General features: G+C 40.7%; 2 protein-coding genes across 2 annotated transcripts; one reads left to right on the plus strand and one right to left on the minus strand.

Moving 5' to 3' along the window:
* Positions 1–904: 904 nt before the first annotated feature.
* Positions 905–5,267, minus strand: LOC116716844 (mitochondrial folate transporter/carrier). Its single transcript, XM_032557770.1, has 7 exons — positions 4,793–5,267; positions 4,549–4,699; positions 4,374–4,459; positions 3,172–3,326; positions 2,340–2,453; positions 2,106–2,251; positions 905–2,031 (listed from the first exon to the last, which is right to left on the minus strand). The coding sequence occupies exons 1-7, from the start codon at positions 4,983–4,985 to the stop codon at positions 1,908–1,910; spliced, it is 969 nt and encodes a 322-aa protein (XP_032413661.1). The 5' UTR covers positions 4,986–5,267; the 3' UTR covers positions 905–1,907.
* A 784-nt stretch (positions 5,268–6,051) lies between these two features.
* Positions 6,052–17,149, plus strand: dcaf13 (ddb1 and cul4 associated factor 13). The gene is made up of 11 exons (XM_032557769.1): positions 6,052–6,272; positions 6,892–7,091; positions 7,182–7,289; positions 8,131–8,220; positions 8,307–8,462; positions 8,551–8,628; positions 8,698–8,780; positions 9,628–9,792; positions 9,884–10,019; positions 13,532–13,695; positions 14,662–17,149. Exons 1-11 carry the CDS (start codon positions 6,203–6,205, stop codon positions 14,747–14,749), a joined length of 1,338 nt encoding a protein of 445 aa, XP_032413660.1. The 5' UTR covers positions 6,052–6,202; the 3' UTR covers positions 14,750–17,149.
* Positions 17,150–17,731: the final 582 nt, after the last annotated feature.

Raw genomic sequence — 17,731 nt, forward strand, 5'->3', positions numbered from 1 at the left:
CCTTGTTCAATAATCAACCTCCTGTAAATATACGTCTCATTCTCAGTCACTCCTTATTGGTTCCTCCCGTTATTATCCTCCTTGTGTGAGAATAACACACAAGGACCCTGCTGGTCAGTGATCCCTGGATTTTTTTTTTTTTTTTGTTCTTCCCATACTCCCATGTTTTGTTCTCTTTTTTTAATCATTAAATCTTCAAATCTACTTACTGCCTCAGCGTTTCTGCATTCAAGTCATCTTCATCAACATCTCACGACAAATGGGCGCACTAAAAAAAAAAATGCTGTTGCATGAAGGTTTGCGAACCTAATAAGTATGAAACAAGGAAAAACATGGTTGCTTAAAAAAATGACTTTATTTTGTACCTTCACTTTTTAGAGGAATTTAATTTTTATGTTTTTTTGTTTTTTTTTGAAAGGCAGTGAAAATTTTACTGTGACATTTATACATGTTGTATATTATAAACCTCAGGCTGGAAAACCAAGCTTGTGCCATTCTTGAATAGTGGTCTAAGGCTGCACAAAAAAATCACTTATTTTTTACAGGTTTCAAATGATAAAAGCATTGTAAAATTTCTGTATTAAACATTTAACTGTCGGGGAGTGCCGTGGTGGCGTAGCGGTTAGCGCGACCCATATTTGGAGGCCTTGAGTCCTCGACGCGGCCGTCGCGGGTTCGACTCCCGGACCCGACGACATTTGCCGCATGTCTTCCCCTCTCTCCTTCCCCGTTTCCTGTCAGCCTATTGTCATATAAGGGACACTAGAGCCCACAAAAGACCCCCTGGAGGGGTAAAAAATACCCAAAAACATTTAACTGTCTTCATAGAAGTCGGGAAGCCTGGAAACTGGCAGCCTGGAAAAATGTGGAATTACGCGTTGGAACCAAAGACCACACCCTGCAGTAAAATAGGTCAAAAATAAAACATTTATTGTGTTCACACACTAATAAAGCACTTCACATTTCATAACAAAATGCCATAAAACAACACACTTAAGTTTGTGTAATGAGGAAAAAATTACGTTATGGAAGAAGCATCATCAATGCTGCAGTTCATGCATGGATAATTGATAATAAAGGTAAAACTGGAGACCTGAGATCTTGATGCTGATGATCAAGCTTTAAAAATACACTTTTGTTTTTCGTCCTTCTGTTGCCAGAAAACATAAACAAAACTCCCTCTGTGGTAGAATGCTGAATTCACCACACATCGTTACACTATGCCCCTCTTGTTTGAAAATAATAGTTACCGTATCACATTTATATCATTTCCAAAGGGACAAACTGAAGCAACACATCCCCACGAACTAACTGTGCGCTTAAATCGGACACGTATTCCCGTCATGTTTTCACAGAAGAGGATTGAGGCCACTGAAAAAAAAAGTGACTCAGAATTCAGGATTAAATCTCAGGATTTTTGACTTTTCTCTGAAAAATCTGACTTTTCTTTAGAATTCCGGCTTTAATCGTCTGAGTTCAAAAGTCAGAGTTTTGACTTTAATCTCACAATTCAGATTGAATTTTTCCTCTCAGAATTCCGACTTTAATCTTCTAAGTTCAAAAGTCAGAATTTTGAGGAAAAAAAAGTCACAATTCTGGGAGAAAAAAAAAAATTCTAAATTACGAGAAATTATTTTCCAAAATTCTAAGAAAAAAAAAAAGCCAAAGTTCTGAGATTAAAGTCAGAATTCTTTTACTTCAGTGGCCCCAATCCGCCTCCAATATGTTTGACCGAAAATGAGTTAGTTGATTTGAAGCTTTGACTATTTTTCCTCTCACTTCTACGCATCTCCACGTACTTAAGGAAAGCCTCTGGGGGGAAAACACGCTCCCCTCTTTGTCTCCAACGTTTCAGCCGGAGCTTGACGCCCCGTGTGGCTGTCCATGCCGGGTCCTCTCTGTCTCTCTCATTTTGTCCCCAGAAGGAAGCGGGACACGTTCTCATAAACCACAAAAGTGATGCAGCAGGCCGGCGTGACGCGGATCAAATTTGGGACGACGCCTTTGTAGAAGCCCGAAGCTCCTTCGTTTCTGCGGGGAGGGGAGGAGATAATGAGGGTGAAAAGGAAGCCGGGTCCAATCGACCGGTGCCGGCAGATCCGTACCTCCACGTCCGTCCGATGACGTCCACGACCCCGCCGTATCTGTTGTGCTGGTCTTGGAGCCGAGCTCTCACCACCTGATACGGGTACGTCGTGGCGACGGCGAATATTTTGGACAGCGCTGCCATTGTGACGTATTCCAGAGCATCCTGCTCATAAGAGAACGATGGAGAGGAGGGTGAGCAGGAAGAAGGAAGGGATGACTTTATCCAGCGTAACCCCAAGTTTGAAACTCACCAACTTTGCATCTGAAGGCACCTTCTTGTATTTGTTGTAGTCTCTCTTGAGCTCTTCGTAGGCCATGAACTGCAGGGCTCCGTGAGACGTACCGAACAGGCCCGGAACGTAACCCTGCAGAACACAACCGGACTTTACTTCAGCTGGAGGTATGCGTGTGATGAGTAATGATGCCCCCTAGTGGGGGATGACTATTTCCTGCCGAAGTGACGGCAGGGAAGTATGGAAGCTCATTCAGGTCATGAAAGAAAAGACTAAAAGCTCAACAGGAAGTTATAATTCCGATTTTTAAAGGCAGACTTCTTATGAGATATAAAGTCATCTTTTTTTGTTGTTGTTGATAAAAACAAAGTCATAATTTTGACTTTCTAATTTACAGTCATGATTATGAGACACTGAACGAAATCGAATGTATCTCAAGTATGATTATTAATAATTATGATTTGGAAAGTTAAAATTGTGGACTGCATTCTCATAATAATTACTTTTCAAGTCAAAATGATGACTTGTATCCTCAAAATTATGACTAAAATCAAAACTATGATTTTGAAAGTTGAAATTATGACTCATAATTTTGACTGGATCTCATAATTATGACCGAAAGGTGAAATTATGGCTTTTATTCCAAAAGTAACAACAACTCACCCTCAAATGATGACCTTAAAGCTCATAATTACGGCTTTAAACCTCATGATTACTACTATAAAACTTGCAATTATGACTTTCCTGTTGGACTTTTACGTTTTTCTTTCATGGCACAAAATCTAGCATCTATAATCATCAGACACATTTCATATGTCACGCATGGAAGTCCACAAAAAAAATGTCCCACTTTGTAAAGTCCTGGCAGGCCCTCGTGGCGGTAGATCTTAACCAGGGCGTCCACCATCCCCTTATACTGCTTACTGGTGGGGTCGGCGCTGTACTGCAGAACCAGTCGGGTCTTGGTGACCCAGATCGGGTTGGTTATGGTGAGAGTGAGGATGCCTGAGAAGAAGAAGCAGGAAACAAGACTCTAAAGGTCTGCTAGAGCCTCTCAAGTTGACACACACAGACACACACACACACACCGCTCTAAAAACACACTGTTTTAATGTTCTGCCAGGTCTGGCTGCAACTCAATAGGTTAGTTTTGTCAAAAGAAAAATATTAAAAAAGTATTTCAGTACCACAATTAAGATTTTAATAGGTTTCTACTCGTTTGTCATATAAACATTTTTCTCCAGATCCAGCTTTCTCAGCAGCACTTCATGCCGAGTAAAAAAAGATTTAAATAAATCAAATGTTCACCATAAACTTACGGCCAATATCTCAGGCTTTGACATGAAACCTTTCTTAAACAGGAGTAGAAGAAAAATATATATTTTAAGAAGGATATAGTTAATTTGTGCAAAAAAAAAAGAAAACAAAAAGCAACTCATTTCATAGTTTGAAGTTTTAATGGTTGCGTGAATTAAAGACTGATTGTAAGAATGTGAAAAATACATAAAGTCTTTAAGATAGGGCTTTGGTGCTGCTTGTTTCAAAAAAAATATTAATCTCAAAATTAGATGCTAATGTCCCTTTACCACATATTTAGTGGATCACTACCTTATTTTCAAAGCTATTTTTTATTCTGTTTATAGTAATCAACTTGAATCGTCTTGCAAAAAAAAAAAAGAGAAAGAAATCAAATAAAGTAATAAAATATCTGGAATAAATACAGCATTTTGTTGCGATTTTTCGTTTTGCTCGATTGTTTTGCAGGTGCAAGTGAATTTGCACTCCGTTCCTTGGCATTACATGCTACTTGAGTGATTCAGAGCTCAGAATGATGTCGTTATCCTACCTGGATCCGTCTGTTTACACAGAAATATTGTGTGGCAGCTTCAATTTTATTACCCGAGCTAAATTTATCCAGAAAACAAACAAACCAGTGTGACCTCCTTAGGAAGTATAATAAACAAAACGGGTGTGCAGTCACTTCCGTACGCCCCGTGTCTCGGCTGCATCCAGTTCTGAGCAGAGTTATCCAGCTGAGCGGTCGGCTCTAACCTGCTTCAGCCGCTGAAACCAGGTGCTCTGCTGGGCTCAGTTCAGCCTGACGGCCTTCCTTAGTGTAGCCTTTGATTGCATTGTAGCTGGAAAGTCAGAGGGAAAACGTACATCAACAGATTTCTGAATGTCACTGTTGCTGGTGAAGTCGTCCTGATGCAGGTTTTATACATACAAGAAGAAGTAGAGGCCCCAGGACAAGCCCGCGCCCCAGATGTTGGGGGTCACCCCTTGGTACAGACCCCTCACTCCCTCCTGATGCCACACACTCTTCATACAGTGAAGAATACCGCTGTACTTGGGCCTCAACTCCAGTCCGTCACTCACTGCATTGGAAGAGACGTTCATATCTTAGTGAAGGTGTTCAAAAAAAAAAAAAAAAAAAAAAACATCCAGAACAGCCGATCCTCACGCTGTACCTGCAAACCTGGTCTTCACCAGGTCCAGAGGGTGAAGCACCAGAGTGGACACCACACCACCGCTCAGTCCCGCCACCAGGTTTTCTATTTTCACATGGCTGAAGACCTGCTGGACGTGTCCGGCGACGGAGACGTGTTTTCTGGGCTGCCCTGCTGTCTCTGTAGCGTCACGGTGATTCGGTGCGGAGCTCATCCTTAGCAGGTAACCGAGCTCAGCTAGCCTCCTCCGCCGCAGCTGGCTGAGCTCCTAACAACGCAAAAAAAACCCCCAACAACTCAGTAACAGTGAAACGGCTGGTGGACTCCGCGACAACATTTAGATATGGCACAGATACGAGGAAACCGCCTGAAATTCACGGCACGTCGGACGCCGAGCCACGTTTCTGACATGAGGCGAAACTCATCGCCACCGACAAGTGTCAAGTCTCACACTCCTCCGGCTCGACCTTGTTGCGAGGAACCGATTAGATAAATGTCATGTTGTATTCCTCAGAGTTGTACTTCCGGAATGTACTTTCAAAATAATTCGAATCCGAGCCCCACATCTTACCGCGGCCGTCACGGGTTCGAGTCCCAGCCCGTTGTCTGTCTGTCTCTCTCTCTCTCTCTCTCTCTCGCTCTCTCCATCCATCCATCCATCCATCCATCCATCGTGAAATAAAGACAATTAGAGAAAAAATAATGTTCGTTGCATCAGGAAATGTTAGAACATGTGACATCTTGAAATTCCAGGAGATTGAACTAAAATATTGTATTGATAAACGGTAGTCATTTTGTGAGGCCAAAAAAAATAAATTAATAATTTTTAAAAAAATCTATCTTTTTCCATGGTCACCTCAGCTTCCAGACTTGGATCGATACAAACACTGAAGGGAGGTGAAGGGAAAAAAAGCACCAAGCATCCTAAGGAGACTGAAAGGAGAAATGAACAGAGATATCTTGGGCTGTATTGTCCAAGCGTATGATAATTATAACTGGGACACCTACAGTTTAGTTGAAAACAGTCATTTCTTAACATTTCTCCCTATTAGGTGAATGTTATAAGTGTACATGTAATTTTCAAACGTGTTCAGCGCGAGCTTCTGCTGCTACTGCAGTTTTTCACGCTAACAAATCTCATTTATACTCCCTAAGCCTCGCGTGCTCCTACTTGCCACTAAAGTCTGTAAATTGACGCCTTTCCGGTATTATTTCCGGTTCGTTCTCTTTCTAAAATATCTAACTTGACTATTGTTTCTTTCAGTGACGCAATCAACAGGCGCGGATGTCCCACAATGCAACGCGAGCAGACCAAGCCGCTTCTTCACTATCAACACATGTCGGCTAGTCTCTTTTTTTTTTTGCACGAACATTAAGATATTGTTATTAAACATTCTTTTGTATTGGCGTTGCTCTTGGCTCTGAAACCAAATGAAGGTCAAGGTCCTCTCAAGAAACCCGGATGATTATGTCCGGGAAACTAAACACGATATTCAGCGAGGTAAGCGCGTGACTGTTAGCTTCCAGAGGCTAACGATTAGCATAAACATCAACTTCTGATCTTCTCTTGCAGCGACAACACCAGCATTAGCAGCTTTGTATTGAACAGTAGTTATGTATGGTAAAAATAGAAAGAGTTTATCATAACTAGTTTTATGTTAAACTCTAAAACATTTAACCCCATTCCAAAAATAACTAAAGTTAAAAGTTTTAAACTTTTTGTCTCGTTGCCTCTCCAGAGTTCTGTGTGTTTTATTGGCATTTTATACGACAGAACCAACACAAAGCTGGAATTAGTTGTTGAGTAGCTTTTATTTTATTTTTTTTAAGTACAAAACGTGTGACGTTCATTTCTTTTAGCTTTCCTTTGCTCCGAATCAAACAGTTGGGTCATTAGCAGGACTATTTAAGCGATTTGATTCAGGCGTGTTGGACCAGTGGCACATTAAAAAAAAAAAAAGCAGGACAGCATTCCTCGAGCAACGGAAAGAATTTAGAGTCTCGGTTTATCTTTTCTTTTTTTTTTTTGGTAAAAAAAAAAAATGTTCATAGTTTAAGGTTGTGAATTCTTCTGCGACGCAACTTGCTGTACCAACCTTTGACTGCTGTCCCCGTGTCAGTCCCCAGGAACTACGACCCCTCCCTTCATCCGTTCGAGGTGAGCAGAGAGTACACTCGGGCTCTGAACGCCACGAAGTTGGAGCGCGTGTTTGCCAAGCCTTTTCTGGCCTCCCTGGACGGACACAGAGACGGGGTGAACTGTCTGGCCAAGCACCCCCGGAGTCTCTCCACCCTGCTCTCTGGCTCCTGCGATGGCGAGGTAAGCCGTTGAAGCCCTTGAAAGTCGAGGAGCTTCATGCACTCTGTTTGCTTATATATATATATATATATATATATAATGTGTTTGTAGGTCAAAGTGTGGAATCTTACCAAACACGAGTGCGTCCGCACTCTCCAGGCACATGAAGGGTTTGTCCGGGGAATGGTCGTCAGATACTGCGGTTCTTCCTTCTTTACGGTAAGCAGTCTACTTCATCATCTTCACATTTTTCCCTTCAGCTTGTTTGTTTTTAAGTATCAGCAGCATAAGAACTAGGGGTGCACCTGGGCCTGTCACAATAAACAGTAAATCAATTAATCGCATAATAAATTGAAATCAGCTCAATAATTTCCATTTGCATCGATTTATCGTTTTTTAATCTTTTTTTTCTTGTGTCTTCCCACCAAAACCTGGATGACTAAAGTCTTCAGTCTGACACATTGGTCTCGACTAGCCTCCCTTTTTTTTTTTTTGAAGGATAATTTTGTGACAAACAAAATTAATTTTATTTGTTGTTTCGGTCGCTTTATTTATTTTGGACCTTTAAGATGTCTTCCAGTGTTAAATGCTCATTAGAATTTAAAGCTTAATGATCTTTGAGAATGTGTTGTTGCATTATTGGGCTATTGCCATAATAATACTTGAAAATTGTTTCAAAACAACCATAAAAGATTTATAAAAGATTCTACAGCAAAATCTGTTACCTTTCCAGGCTTAGTTGCACCAATAAATCAGCCCCAAGCGACTGATACTAACACGTGAGACGGACCTTATCCACTGACCTTATCTTATCTGCAAATATCTGAAAATCGGCCACTGTCCTCTTTTGCTTTGTCATGAGAGAGAGGTCTGACCGACTTAGCCACTTTACTATATTTATCGTTTTTTTTGTTTTGTTTTGTTTTTTTTTCCCAGACAAAAAAAATTGGTATCTGCCAAAATTGAAATTAACAAATGAGTCTTTTTCATAGATTGATGATCGGCCAGTAAACTGCAATCAGTGCTCCCCTTAATGAAAACCTATCCTTGATTGTAACAGATCGGAGATGACAAAACCATCAAACATTGGAAAATGGAAGCGCCGGGCTACGGAGAGGAGGAGGAGCCTCTTAACACCATCCTCGGCAAGGTAACGCCTCTTTAATTTTATTCATCAGGACAAATTTTTCCTGCTTTATGATTTCTTTTTGCTTAAAGAGACGCATCCCTCTTTAGGCCGTGTTCACAGGACTGGACCATCACCAGAAGAGCGCTGTGTTTGCAACATGCGGCCACCAGGTGGACATCTGGGACGAGCAGAGGAGCACCCCCATCCGCTCCTTCACCTGGGGCGTGGACAGCTTCAGCTCCGTCCGTTTTAACCCTGTGGAGGTGAGACATAGCACACCATTCTGGAACTGCACCTGTTTCATATGAAACCTGCTGATTTAGTCCAATTGGATCATTTTCCTCTCCACAGACGGAGCTCCTTGGCAGCTGTGCCTCTGACAGAAGTATAGTTTTATATGACATGAGGGAATCAACACCTCTTAAAAAGGTGGGTCATTCTTCTTCTTTCTTCTCCTTCTTTGAAGTTCATATTGAAAAAATTCTGCTTCTCCTTCAGGTGATCATGACAATGAGGACCAACACGATCAGCTGGAACCCAATGGAAGCTTACTACTTCACTTGTGCAAATGAAGACTACAAGTGAGTCTAAGAGGGAATTGGATTTTGTTTATTCTTTCAACAGCTTCTGGTTTGTGTAATTATTGAAAATATTTAATAAGACAAATAGTGAATTTAAAAGCATGTAGATCCTTTTAAATAATTTTCTACCTTTAATTTGAGATAAAAAGTCTAATTCAACAGAAATGACTGGCTCTGTTAAGGCGGGATCGTAAGAAAGGTGCAGCAAGTTTTCAGGTCTGTACTGGTTGTGCTGAAAAGTTGTCAAAAATGTGGTTAACGTGGTTAACAATCGTTGCTCCACTGTTGCTAACTTAGCAACTTTGTTGCTATATTTATTGACTTTTCAGCCTCTCTCCTGGAGAGGGTTACTTAGTTCACTGCCACACTTTACAAGGTCTTGTACTGCGGTCAGCAGCGCAGAGTTGCAAACGCGAGTGAAAAGATGAGCAAGGTTTAAAGAACACTGTGCTGAATAAAACCAATATAGTATGTATTTAATGGCATGATGAATTACCCTTCCAACGATGCACAACCAGCTTACAGCTAACATTTCTGAATTACGTTGAAACAACGTAATGTTTGTTTCAAACATCATGTTTGAAACAAACATTACTTCTTTACTTGGAAAACTGAGATATCTGGTTTGAGACTGTAAAAGATTTTAGGACAGTGTGAATTTTTACATTTCAAGATGATCCATGCTTAACTCTGCCCGAGTTAAGCATGGTGATAAATCTGATTAAATTTTTTAAATTGATTGCCAGCTCTCGTCATCACACAAGTAGCTCAAATGTCGCTTACACCTCCTGGTTTGTACCAAAGATGCAGACTCTAACGTTAGCGTTGCTTCCTGTTGACTCACTAGCCTGTACACATACGACATGAGGTATCTGGAGAATCCCGTCAAAGTGCACGTGGACCACGTCTCCGCCGTGTTGGACGTCGACTACTCTCCCACCGGACGGGAGTTCGTCTCCGCCAGCTTCGACAAGACCATCCGCATCTTCCCCAAAGACTCTGCAAGCAGCAGGTCGGTTCTCGTCGCGTTCGCCGCTTTTAAAACCTGGCCCATCCGGCTTTTAGAAGCTTACGGTGCAATATGTCTCTGGGCGTGCTTGCAGAGAAGTCTACCACACCAAGCGCATGCAGCACGTCATCTGCGTAAAGTGGTCGGCGGACAGCAAGTACGTCCTGAGCGGCTCGGACGAAATGAACATCCGGCTGTGGAAGGCGAACGCGGCGGAGAAACTGGGAGTGGTGAGTTTATTTATTTATTTTTTGCTTAGTTTCCTGTTGGCACGCGGCCCGGGTCATTACTAATAGTAATGTCTACATGCTGATCAGCAGCTGAATTTTCCTCAGCTGTCTTAATATCTCGTATCTCCGTCAGGTTTTATTACTCGAGCCAGTTTTATGAATTGGCTGCATTCTTTTTGGCCCCGGGCCCGCCTCCGCACTGTAACAGTGGGCCACTCTGCCAGCAGCTACGCTACGGGGGACGACCGTTGCCAAATGCACTGATGGATGCTGACTTAGGGTACAATTACTCTCAATAAGTGCTATATTCCTGTTGGCACAGTGTCTCCTGATGAAAGGAAAGCCTGAAAAGAAAAGCTCAGATTGGAAACATTTGATATCAATTGGATTCTGTCAATAATATCTGCTTTTACGTTAATAATATTGCGTCCTCGGCTGTCGCATGGGACTTGTTAAGACTTCCCAAGAAATGCTCTGTTGCCTCAAACAACGGTTTGCTGCCAGATTATTAAGATGATCTCCAGCAGCCGTCTTTCACTCCTAATCAGATTCGCTCCTGCTTATTCTTTTAATGCAGCTCGCTGGTGGAGGCGGGCTGCTTTTGGCACTTGTTTCACTGTCACTGTGCACGGGGAGATTTACTTGCAGGCTCTGCACTTAAATAGATCAGACAAGCGCTGCTCCTATCAGCACTTTGAAATGGGCCAATCACTTAAACGGAGGCCACTTTGAACGTAACGCAGCATTAACGGTGAAGTTCTACTGAGAGCGTCTTTAATTATCAAGAAACGCCGAGATGCTGAATCAAAGGTTAGTCGGGGGACTGAAGGCATTACTCTGGACAGACAGAGACTCTCCTGACTGCTGCGACTCACTTTTTAGAAGTTTCCCCAACATGTTGGAACGTTTGGACTCGAGGTTAAATTTATATATTCAGTCATGTTCTGTTTATTCTTTGTTGTAGAAGAACTGTTGTGGTAACTTATTTTGGGCCATCACTTTGGAATATCACTTAGTGAAACACTTCCACAAAACATTTTCTGACCTGAAACTTAAATATTAACTTTTTTTTTTTTTCAATAAATGCTAAAGTGGGGCAATTTTGGGAGGCAGACTTACAGTTCAGTAGCGACTCGGTTCGTCACGTGCGCTATGCCTCATTCAGCCACTGATTGCTGATGCTACTGTTTGGTTGTTAGTGGAAATGGAATAAGAATTATTTTTCTTGTATATGAAGAAATGCAGGAAAACTTTATGGGGGTAAATTTTAAATAACCCTACCAGTCTGAGACTGAACCAACAGAATTGAGAGAAAAGCCTTCAGATTTGGATTCCAGTGATGCATTAAAATGCCTCTACATCGTTTTAAACTGTGTGATTGTGAGTGGGAATGAAAATAGCAATAGGTATTTTGTTCCATATAACACAGTAGGAGTGTAACAGGTAAATCTTTTATGGATGCAAACTCGACTAAAAATCCACCTGTCTAAATTGTATTTGAAACGTAATCAATTACAAATCTATTGATGGAACCTGACTTAATGTCGTGTTTTGATTGTTGATTCTAAGTTGCATTGTGTTTCTGTGTTTGATATGATGTAAAGCACTTTGAAATGCCTTGCTGCTGAAATGTGCTATACAAATAAAATGTGATTGATTGATTTGATCAGGACCGTCACGGCTGCCGGCGAGCGTACCCACTGAATTTCAGAAAATGTAGCAAACGCATGAGCGTTTTTTATTTTTTTATTTTTTCAATCTTCAGTGTTTTAAAATAATGGTTAAAGTGAGGTTTTGACTTTTTTTTAGGAGAATGTCTTTATGAGCCCACGATTCTATAGACTTGTTGGACTTCCTTGGAATCCCTCTCCATCTTAACTAAACTTCTGCTTGATGGTGTTGATGATCCAGAAAACTGGAGGACATAATCTCAGGTACCTCCTCCTCTAGCAGTTTTCCTGATCCTGATTGGTCTTTGATCAGTTTTGGGTGATACAAACCGTCTGTTGATCAGACATCCACTGAGATCTCTCTAGGAATCTCCCAGTTTTACTTTTTTTTTATTATTATTATTATTTTAGAGGGATTAGATTGGTGCAACAGGATCAGCTTGTACCAACTGTTCCCCCTCAAATTGAATCCCAGATAAAACATTGCTTCTAATTAGAATAAAAGCCTCGGAGGAGGGCAGTCACCAGACGGTGGCTTTCATGGGCCAAACGGAGGTGGGCATGTTGTCGAGCTGCTGGTTTCACGTTCTTAACAGACGTTGATTTGTTTTTTAAACGAGTTTGTCGCTCCGAAGTCATTTCAACTCTACGGATCAGCATTGTACGGTCAAGCGAGTATTCCTGTCACGATGACAAATTTTGCTGAGCGATTAATTGTCTCGGAAATTGTTGCAACAAACAACAATATTGTTTGAAGACCATTTTAAACTCATGTAATGGTCATGACATAATAATGCAGGCACATTCTGCCAAAAGTAAATGCACTTTATTTTCAAAAGAACACTGGAACAAAAAATAAAATGGACTCTCGGTCTCCATTAACAAAAAATGCACTTGAGTTAAAACTAAACACAACATAAAACCAAAGTGGAAACAAAAACTACGTTCAACCAAAAGAGTGCAGATTATGAAGTCTGTATACTATATTGCCCTTCAATAATCATTAGATTTAGATAGAGAAGACGGGCCTTTTTTTCAGCCAGTGTCATCAATAGAAAGAGGGAAAAGGCAGAAAGAAACGATAAAGCCGATAAATTAAAGTGAGGTCGATAATTTTAATTTATCATGCGATGAATTGATTTATTGTTTATGGCAACAGGCCTACAAGTGAGTTGAACTTTGTTGATGTAAAATTGATTTGACTTGTAACGACACACAAATATATCAGTTTCAGCTGAGCTCGCTTTAAACGCTTCGTTTGAAGCTCTACCAAGTTTTATCCTGGATCATTCCTGTATGAAACCGCCTCCAACCTCAATTTCTTGTGTTAATCTTTACTTTCTGTGTGAATATCCACCCACATGGTTTACCAGTTCACAAAATAAAACTATGTTTGCATAGGCTGCTGTGAGGTTTTTGAGATTCTAGTTTGTTTTTGGTAGAATGGACTTTGTTTTTTTTTGCCCTTCTGAGCCATTAGGTGCCGTTGGCTTTAAGCTTTGGATGGCCGACTCTGGATTTATACTAAATGAAGAGTGTTCTCTACTGCTGATATTTAAAGCTAATGGCCTTTTGACATGTCTGTATGTCGATCCATCCTGAACCTCATGTTTGAGGTTTTAGTTCTTGACACACATTGTGTCCGCCATTCAAATGTTGTTTTAATCAGGGCTTTCTTGTAGTGATCAGAGCATTTTGACAAAATGAAAATATTGACCCACTGAGAATTGGTTGTGAAAACCGGGGAGTGTTAACAGACGTTTCAGTCATTTCTTGATGAACTAATTGGGCTCATGTATATTTGTGTTTCTCCATCTCCCTGTTTTTTTTTTTTTGACACAGCTGTCTCCCAGAGAGAAGCAGGCCATTCACTACAGCCAGAAGCTGAAGGAGAAGTTCCAGCACCACCCACAAATCAAGCGCATCGCTCGCCACCGACACCTGCCCAAGGTCATCCACCACCAGAGGAACGAGCTGAGGGTCATGAAGGAGGCCCGCCGGCGAAAGTGCGTATCCAGTTTCTTTTTCTTCTTTTTTTTCTCCCCCGGCAGCACACAGGGAAGAAACGATGGGAATCCCCTGCTGCCTCCGTTTAAGGGAGAGGTAGCGATTTGGGCTGGTGCCAGGGAGAAGGTGTGACCTACGCAGTTGTCCTGATGGAAAATTTCACAGATGGGATCGGGCCGCTCTGACGTAGCCGCGACAGGCATTACATACTCATTTACAGCTCGGATGGCGGATCGATTGTCCCGGTTTGCCCTTCCCTCCTGTGAATCGCAGCTTATTCTCTGATTTGCATCACTGCTTTAATATAATATATCAGACATAAGACTTTGCAAATTTGTTTATTTAATTCATTTACAGTTTAAAGTGAACAAGCCACATTTTGAATGGAAAAACAAAACATATATAGTCTACCTCTTCTCTCAAACGTCAATTCGCTATAGCATAAGCAAGTAAACATCATACCCATATAGACGCTTCTTTAAACAGACAGACAATGTGTGCATTTAAAGATAGAAAAAACATGTATTATCTTTGTACCTTGATAGAATATAATATTTTATTATTTTCTCACAAGTAAAAATAGATCTTACTCTCTTTGGTTTCTTTAGACAGATTCGTTCCATAAACAGAAATACATCGTTCCATATGTTCACTTCAGATTTTTTTATTTTATGTATTTTTTTAACCTCTGATCCTCTCAAATTCTAACTGCAAATCTCATATTTTGTTTTACAAACTTTCTGGTAACATACTGTTATGCATAAAAGATTTTAAATCTGCACTTTTATGCATTGGTTTTCGAAAGCACCAGTGTGTGACGCAGCTGTTAGTCCAACAGTCACACATTCAATCTGTTCCTCGTCTTTGTTTGCTTTCCTCTCTCTCTCCTCTCTCTCACTCTGCCTGTTCCTGACTCGTTTCACCAGCAGTTTGAGTAATTCATGGCTCCTCTGTTGTTTTTCCAGGGAGATGAACGTCCGTAAGCACAGCAAACCAGGAAGCGTGCCTGTGGTGTCTGAGAAGGAGAAACATGTCGTCAGTGTGGTGAAATAGATCCCGCTCGCGAGGCAGAAGGACTTCCTGTTTGGTGGTGAGGTGGAGACACCAAGGACTCGTACTTGGAATCTAAAACTGCGAGGATTCACATGTGGATGGAAAACGAGCGCCAGTGGCTGTGTTGTGGATGTTAGTCAGCTGTACTGTAAATACACAACATGAGTCAGTCAGATTGTTATTAAGGCTCATGGTACATCCGGTCCTCACTTTGGAGCCATGGAAAATGAAAGACTTCAGTGGAGTTGTTTATGTTGGAAATAAAAAAAGATAAAGTTGGTTTAAATAAATCTGGTTCTAAGATTCTCTTATGTCCCTTCACCACTCTTTAGTTTCTACAGTTTGATTCCATATTTAAATAAATGTCCTAGATGTTGTCACTGAAGTCTTATCACATTCAAATGTAATAATTGATTTTTGTTGCTTTTCTTTTATGTTTGCTACGCTTGACTGTGTTCAAGTTTGATCCTGAATCAGACTTAAACACAGTCTGATTGTGTTTTAAGTCTGACAGGTTCATATTTTCATCTGAACTTGAATTGTTTGTCGTTTTTTTTTTGTTTGTTTTTTTAAAATGGTTTAAAGTGTTAGCTCAAAGTTTTAAGAATTTAGTGGAGGTTCATCAGAAGCGGTGGAGTTGTAAAAAAAAAAAAAAAAGTTCAGCTGAATTCATTCAGTTTGCAGCAATTTGTTTGTGATAACTGACAAAGATAACTTTTAACTCGGATTCCCTCCGGTAGAATTTCTACCGGGAACAGTGCCGTCGATTTTCTGCGCCGTTTTAGAATTGTAGTCTACATTTTTAGCAGTGGCAGCGGAGGAAGTGAAGGAAGCCGTTCGGACAGTGTCGATCGAGCTTTCAAAAATACTGAATCGACATCAACAGCCGCCTCGTTCGGCTCGGCACTTCTCTCTCCGCGGTGGGAAACGGTTGTTTATGGCGCAGGCGGTTTCATTGCGCCGAACTGGCGTGTTGCATACGGCATGGACAAACACTAGCAACTGGATAAAATTTTAGACTTCGACAGACTCCACACCTCCAATTGTGTCTCAATAGCCGGGGGTCCAGATCCTCTGTACGACGCAAAGCATAGAACAAGCGTCTGGTTTTTACCAGGTTAGTGTTGCACAAGCCTAAGCAGAAATGTAGGCATGAAAGCCATGTTACTTTGTTTTTCTTTTTTGATAATTTACCCTGTTGTGCTGCCATACGTGGGCATGTTTTATGAGGTAGCACTTGGTGGTGGCGTTATTAATTTGAGTGTGTGCAGGTGCGCGGAGACGACCTGGATTTGTGGGGTGAACAATTTTCTGTCGACTTTTTGATCACCTCTGTTGGAAACACCATTGCGTGATGATGTGATCGACAAACAACCAAGTGTTTTGTTTGCGTTTGTCAAAACTGTGAAATGGAAAACGAAAGTTCACAGTAAGATTTGGTGCATCTTAAATTTACACCCATGTCTTAGCCTACAGCGCCATTTGGTAAGTTGTTTAAAATTTTATACACCACAGTAGCTGAATTAAAATTATTCTTTGATTATGGCAAAGTGCCTTGAGATGATGTATTGTGAATTGGTGCTATATAAATAAATTGAACTGAATTGAATGTTTGCTCTGCTACTTAGGATTGTTACCAGCTTCGCAGGACTTCGTTTACATTGGTAGCACCACGTCAAAGGGCAAAAGTTTAAGCGGGAGCAGCAGTCACTAGATGTGTTTCCATTGCAGATTTATGCAAAACGTGGTCAATATACTGCTAATGTTGAAAAAAACCACAATGTTGTAATTGCGTTGTTTCCATTAAATAAGAAATACAATAAACTGTTGACGCGACAAGTCATTAAAGAAAACACGCCGCCATCATCCTCCTACTGCTTCCTGTCATTTTCTTTTTCGTGGTTCGCGCCAGTGGCAAAATCCGTCACTATTGAAAGAAGTGTTTTCGTTGCAGTTTTGGTCAGTTGGACAAGAAACTTCCCACATCTTCACTGCATTATGAATCGGCGGTCAAATCTCAGAACGTGTGCGAGTAAAAATAAAGAGGCCAATAAAGTGAGATCAGCTCCGAAGACGGTAGAGATGGGAACAGATCACAGTGAGTCAGGAACTGAGGTGTTGAAGTCTTTGGCTCTTTTCAATCAAGATTGAAAACATTTCTGTTTACTGCAGCAAACCCGTAATGACGCGTTTATCACTGAATTTCTCAAATGCTTTATTATTTATTTTTTTTAGCTGTTTAGATTTGGTTTCACGTTCTTTCTTTTAATGATATTCCTTTCATTAATTTTGTGTTTTTGATGCATTAGGTGTTTTTAACGTGTCCAACTTCCGTGTCATGGTTTTTCTATAATTCACTCCCAATTACTCGGTACACATAAATGGTATTTTACAAATGAACTCGCCTTGCCTGATGTAGGGTCAGAGTGTTTGTGCCAAATTGCTGTAAGCAGATTTTGTGGCTCCTGCTGATTTGGGGCGCCAAGAGCTCGGTACCAGTCTGCAAGTTGACAGTTTGCGGAAAATCGTCATAATTTTTTAAAAAAATTTAAAATCAGTAAATGCTTAATTGAATCATTTCTGCTGGTAGCACAGAAGCTGTGTCTGTGTGTGTTCACATTTCATGCGCACTGTAACGGTTTATAGGAATGAGCCAATTTCCCCCCCGATCAGTTCTCAAAATACAACAAACATATTTAGTTCTATTCTTGAAATGAATCAAAATGAAAACCTAAGGCTATTTTCAAACAAGAAACACGACAATATATACTGTATGTTGATGCACCTTTTTAAGATGTATTAAAAATCAGATAAGTGTTAGAGACATGAGCTTTAATGCATAAAGAAAATTAATAGTATTTAGTTTTGTGTGTTAGAATTGAAATGAGTCCAAATTGGACTTGGCTGGTGAAATACAGGAAAAACAGTCATTTGAATCATCAAGGAAAAGCGTGATTGTTAAAAAAAAACCTTGCCCCCCAA

This window comes from Xiphophorus hellerii, chromosome 3, assembly GCF_003331165.1.
Source record: "Xiphophorus hellerii strain 12219 chromosome 3, Xiphophorus_hellerii-4.1, whole genome shotgun sequence".
NCBI classification, from domain to species: domain Eukaryota; kingdom Metazoa; phylum Chordata; class Actinopteri; order Cyprinodontiformes; family Poeciliidae; genus Xiphophorus; species Xiphophorus hellerii.

Bases quoted from the DNA above. Each gene is read 5' to 3' on its own strand.
- dcaf13 (XM_032557769.1), top strand. From the start codon at position 6,203: ATGAAGGTCAAGGTCCTCTCAAGAAACCCGGATGATTATGTCCGGGAA. The intron at 7,092-7,181 runs GTAAGCCGTTGA...ATGTGTTTGTAG, and splicing joins CTGGCTCCTGCGATGGCGAG to GTCAAAGTGTGGAATCTTAC. The intron at 10,020-13,531 runs GTGAGTTTATTT...TTTTTGACACAG, and splicing joins CGGCGGAGAAACTGGGAGTG to CTGTCTCCCAGAGAGAAGCA.
- LOC116716844 (XM_032557770.1), bottom strand. From the start codon at position 4,985: ATGAGCTCCGCACCGAATCACCGTGACGCTACAGAGACAGCAGGGCAG. The intron at 2,454-3,171 runs GTGGGACATTTT...TGTGTTCTGCAG, and splicing joins GCCTGCCAGGACTTTACAAA to GGTTACGTTCCGGGCCTGTT. The intron at 2,252-2,339 runs GTGAGTTTCAAA...TCTTATGAGCAG, and splicing joins TGCCTTCAGATGCAAAGTTG to GATGCTCTGGAATACGTCAC.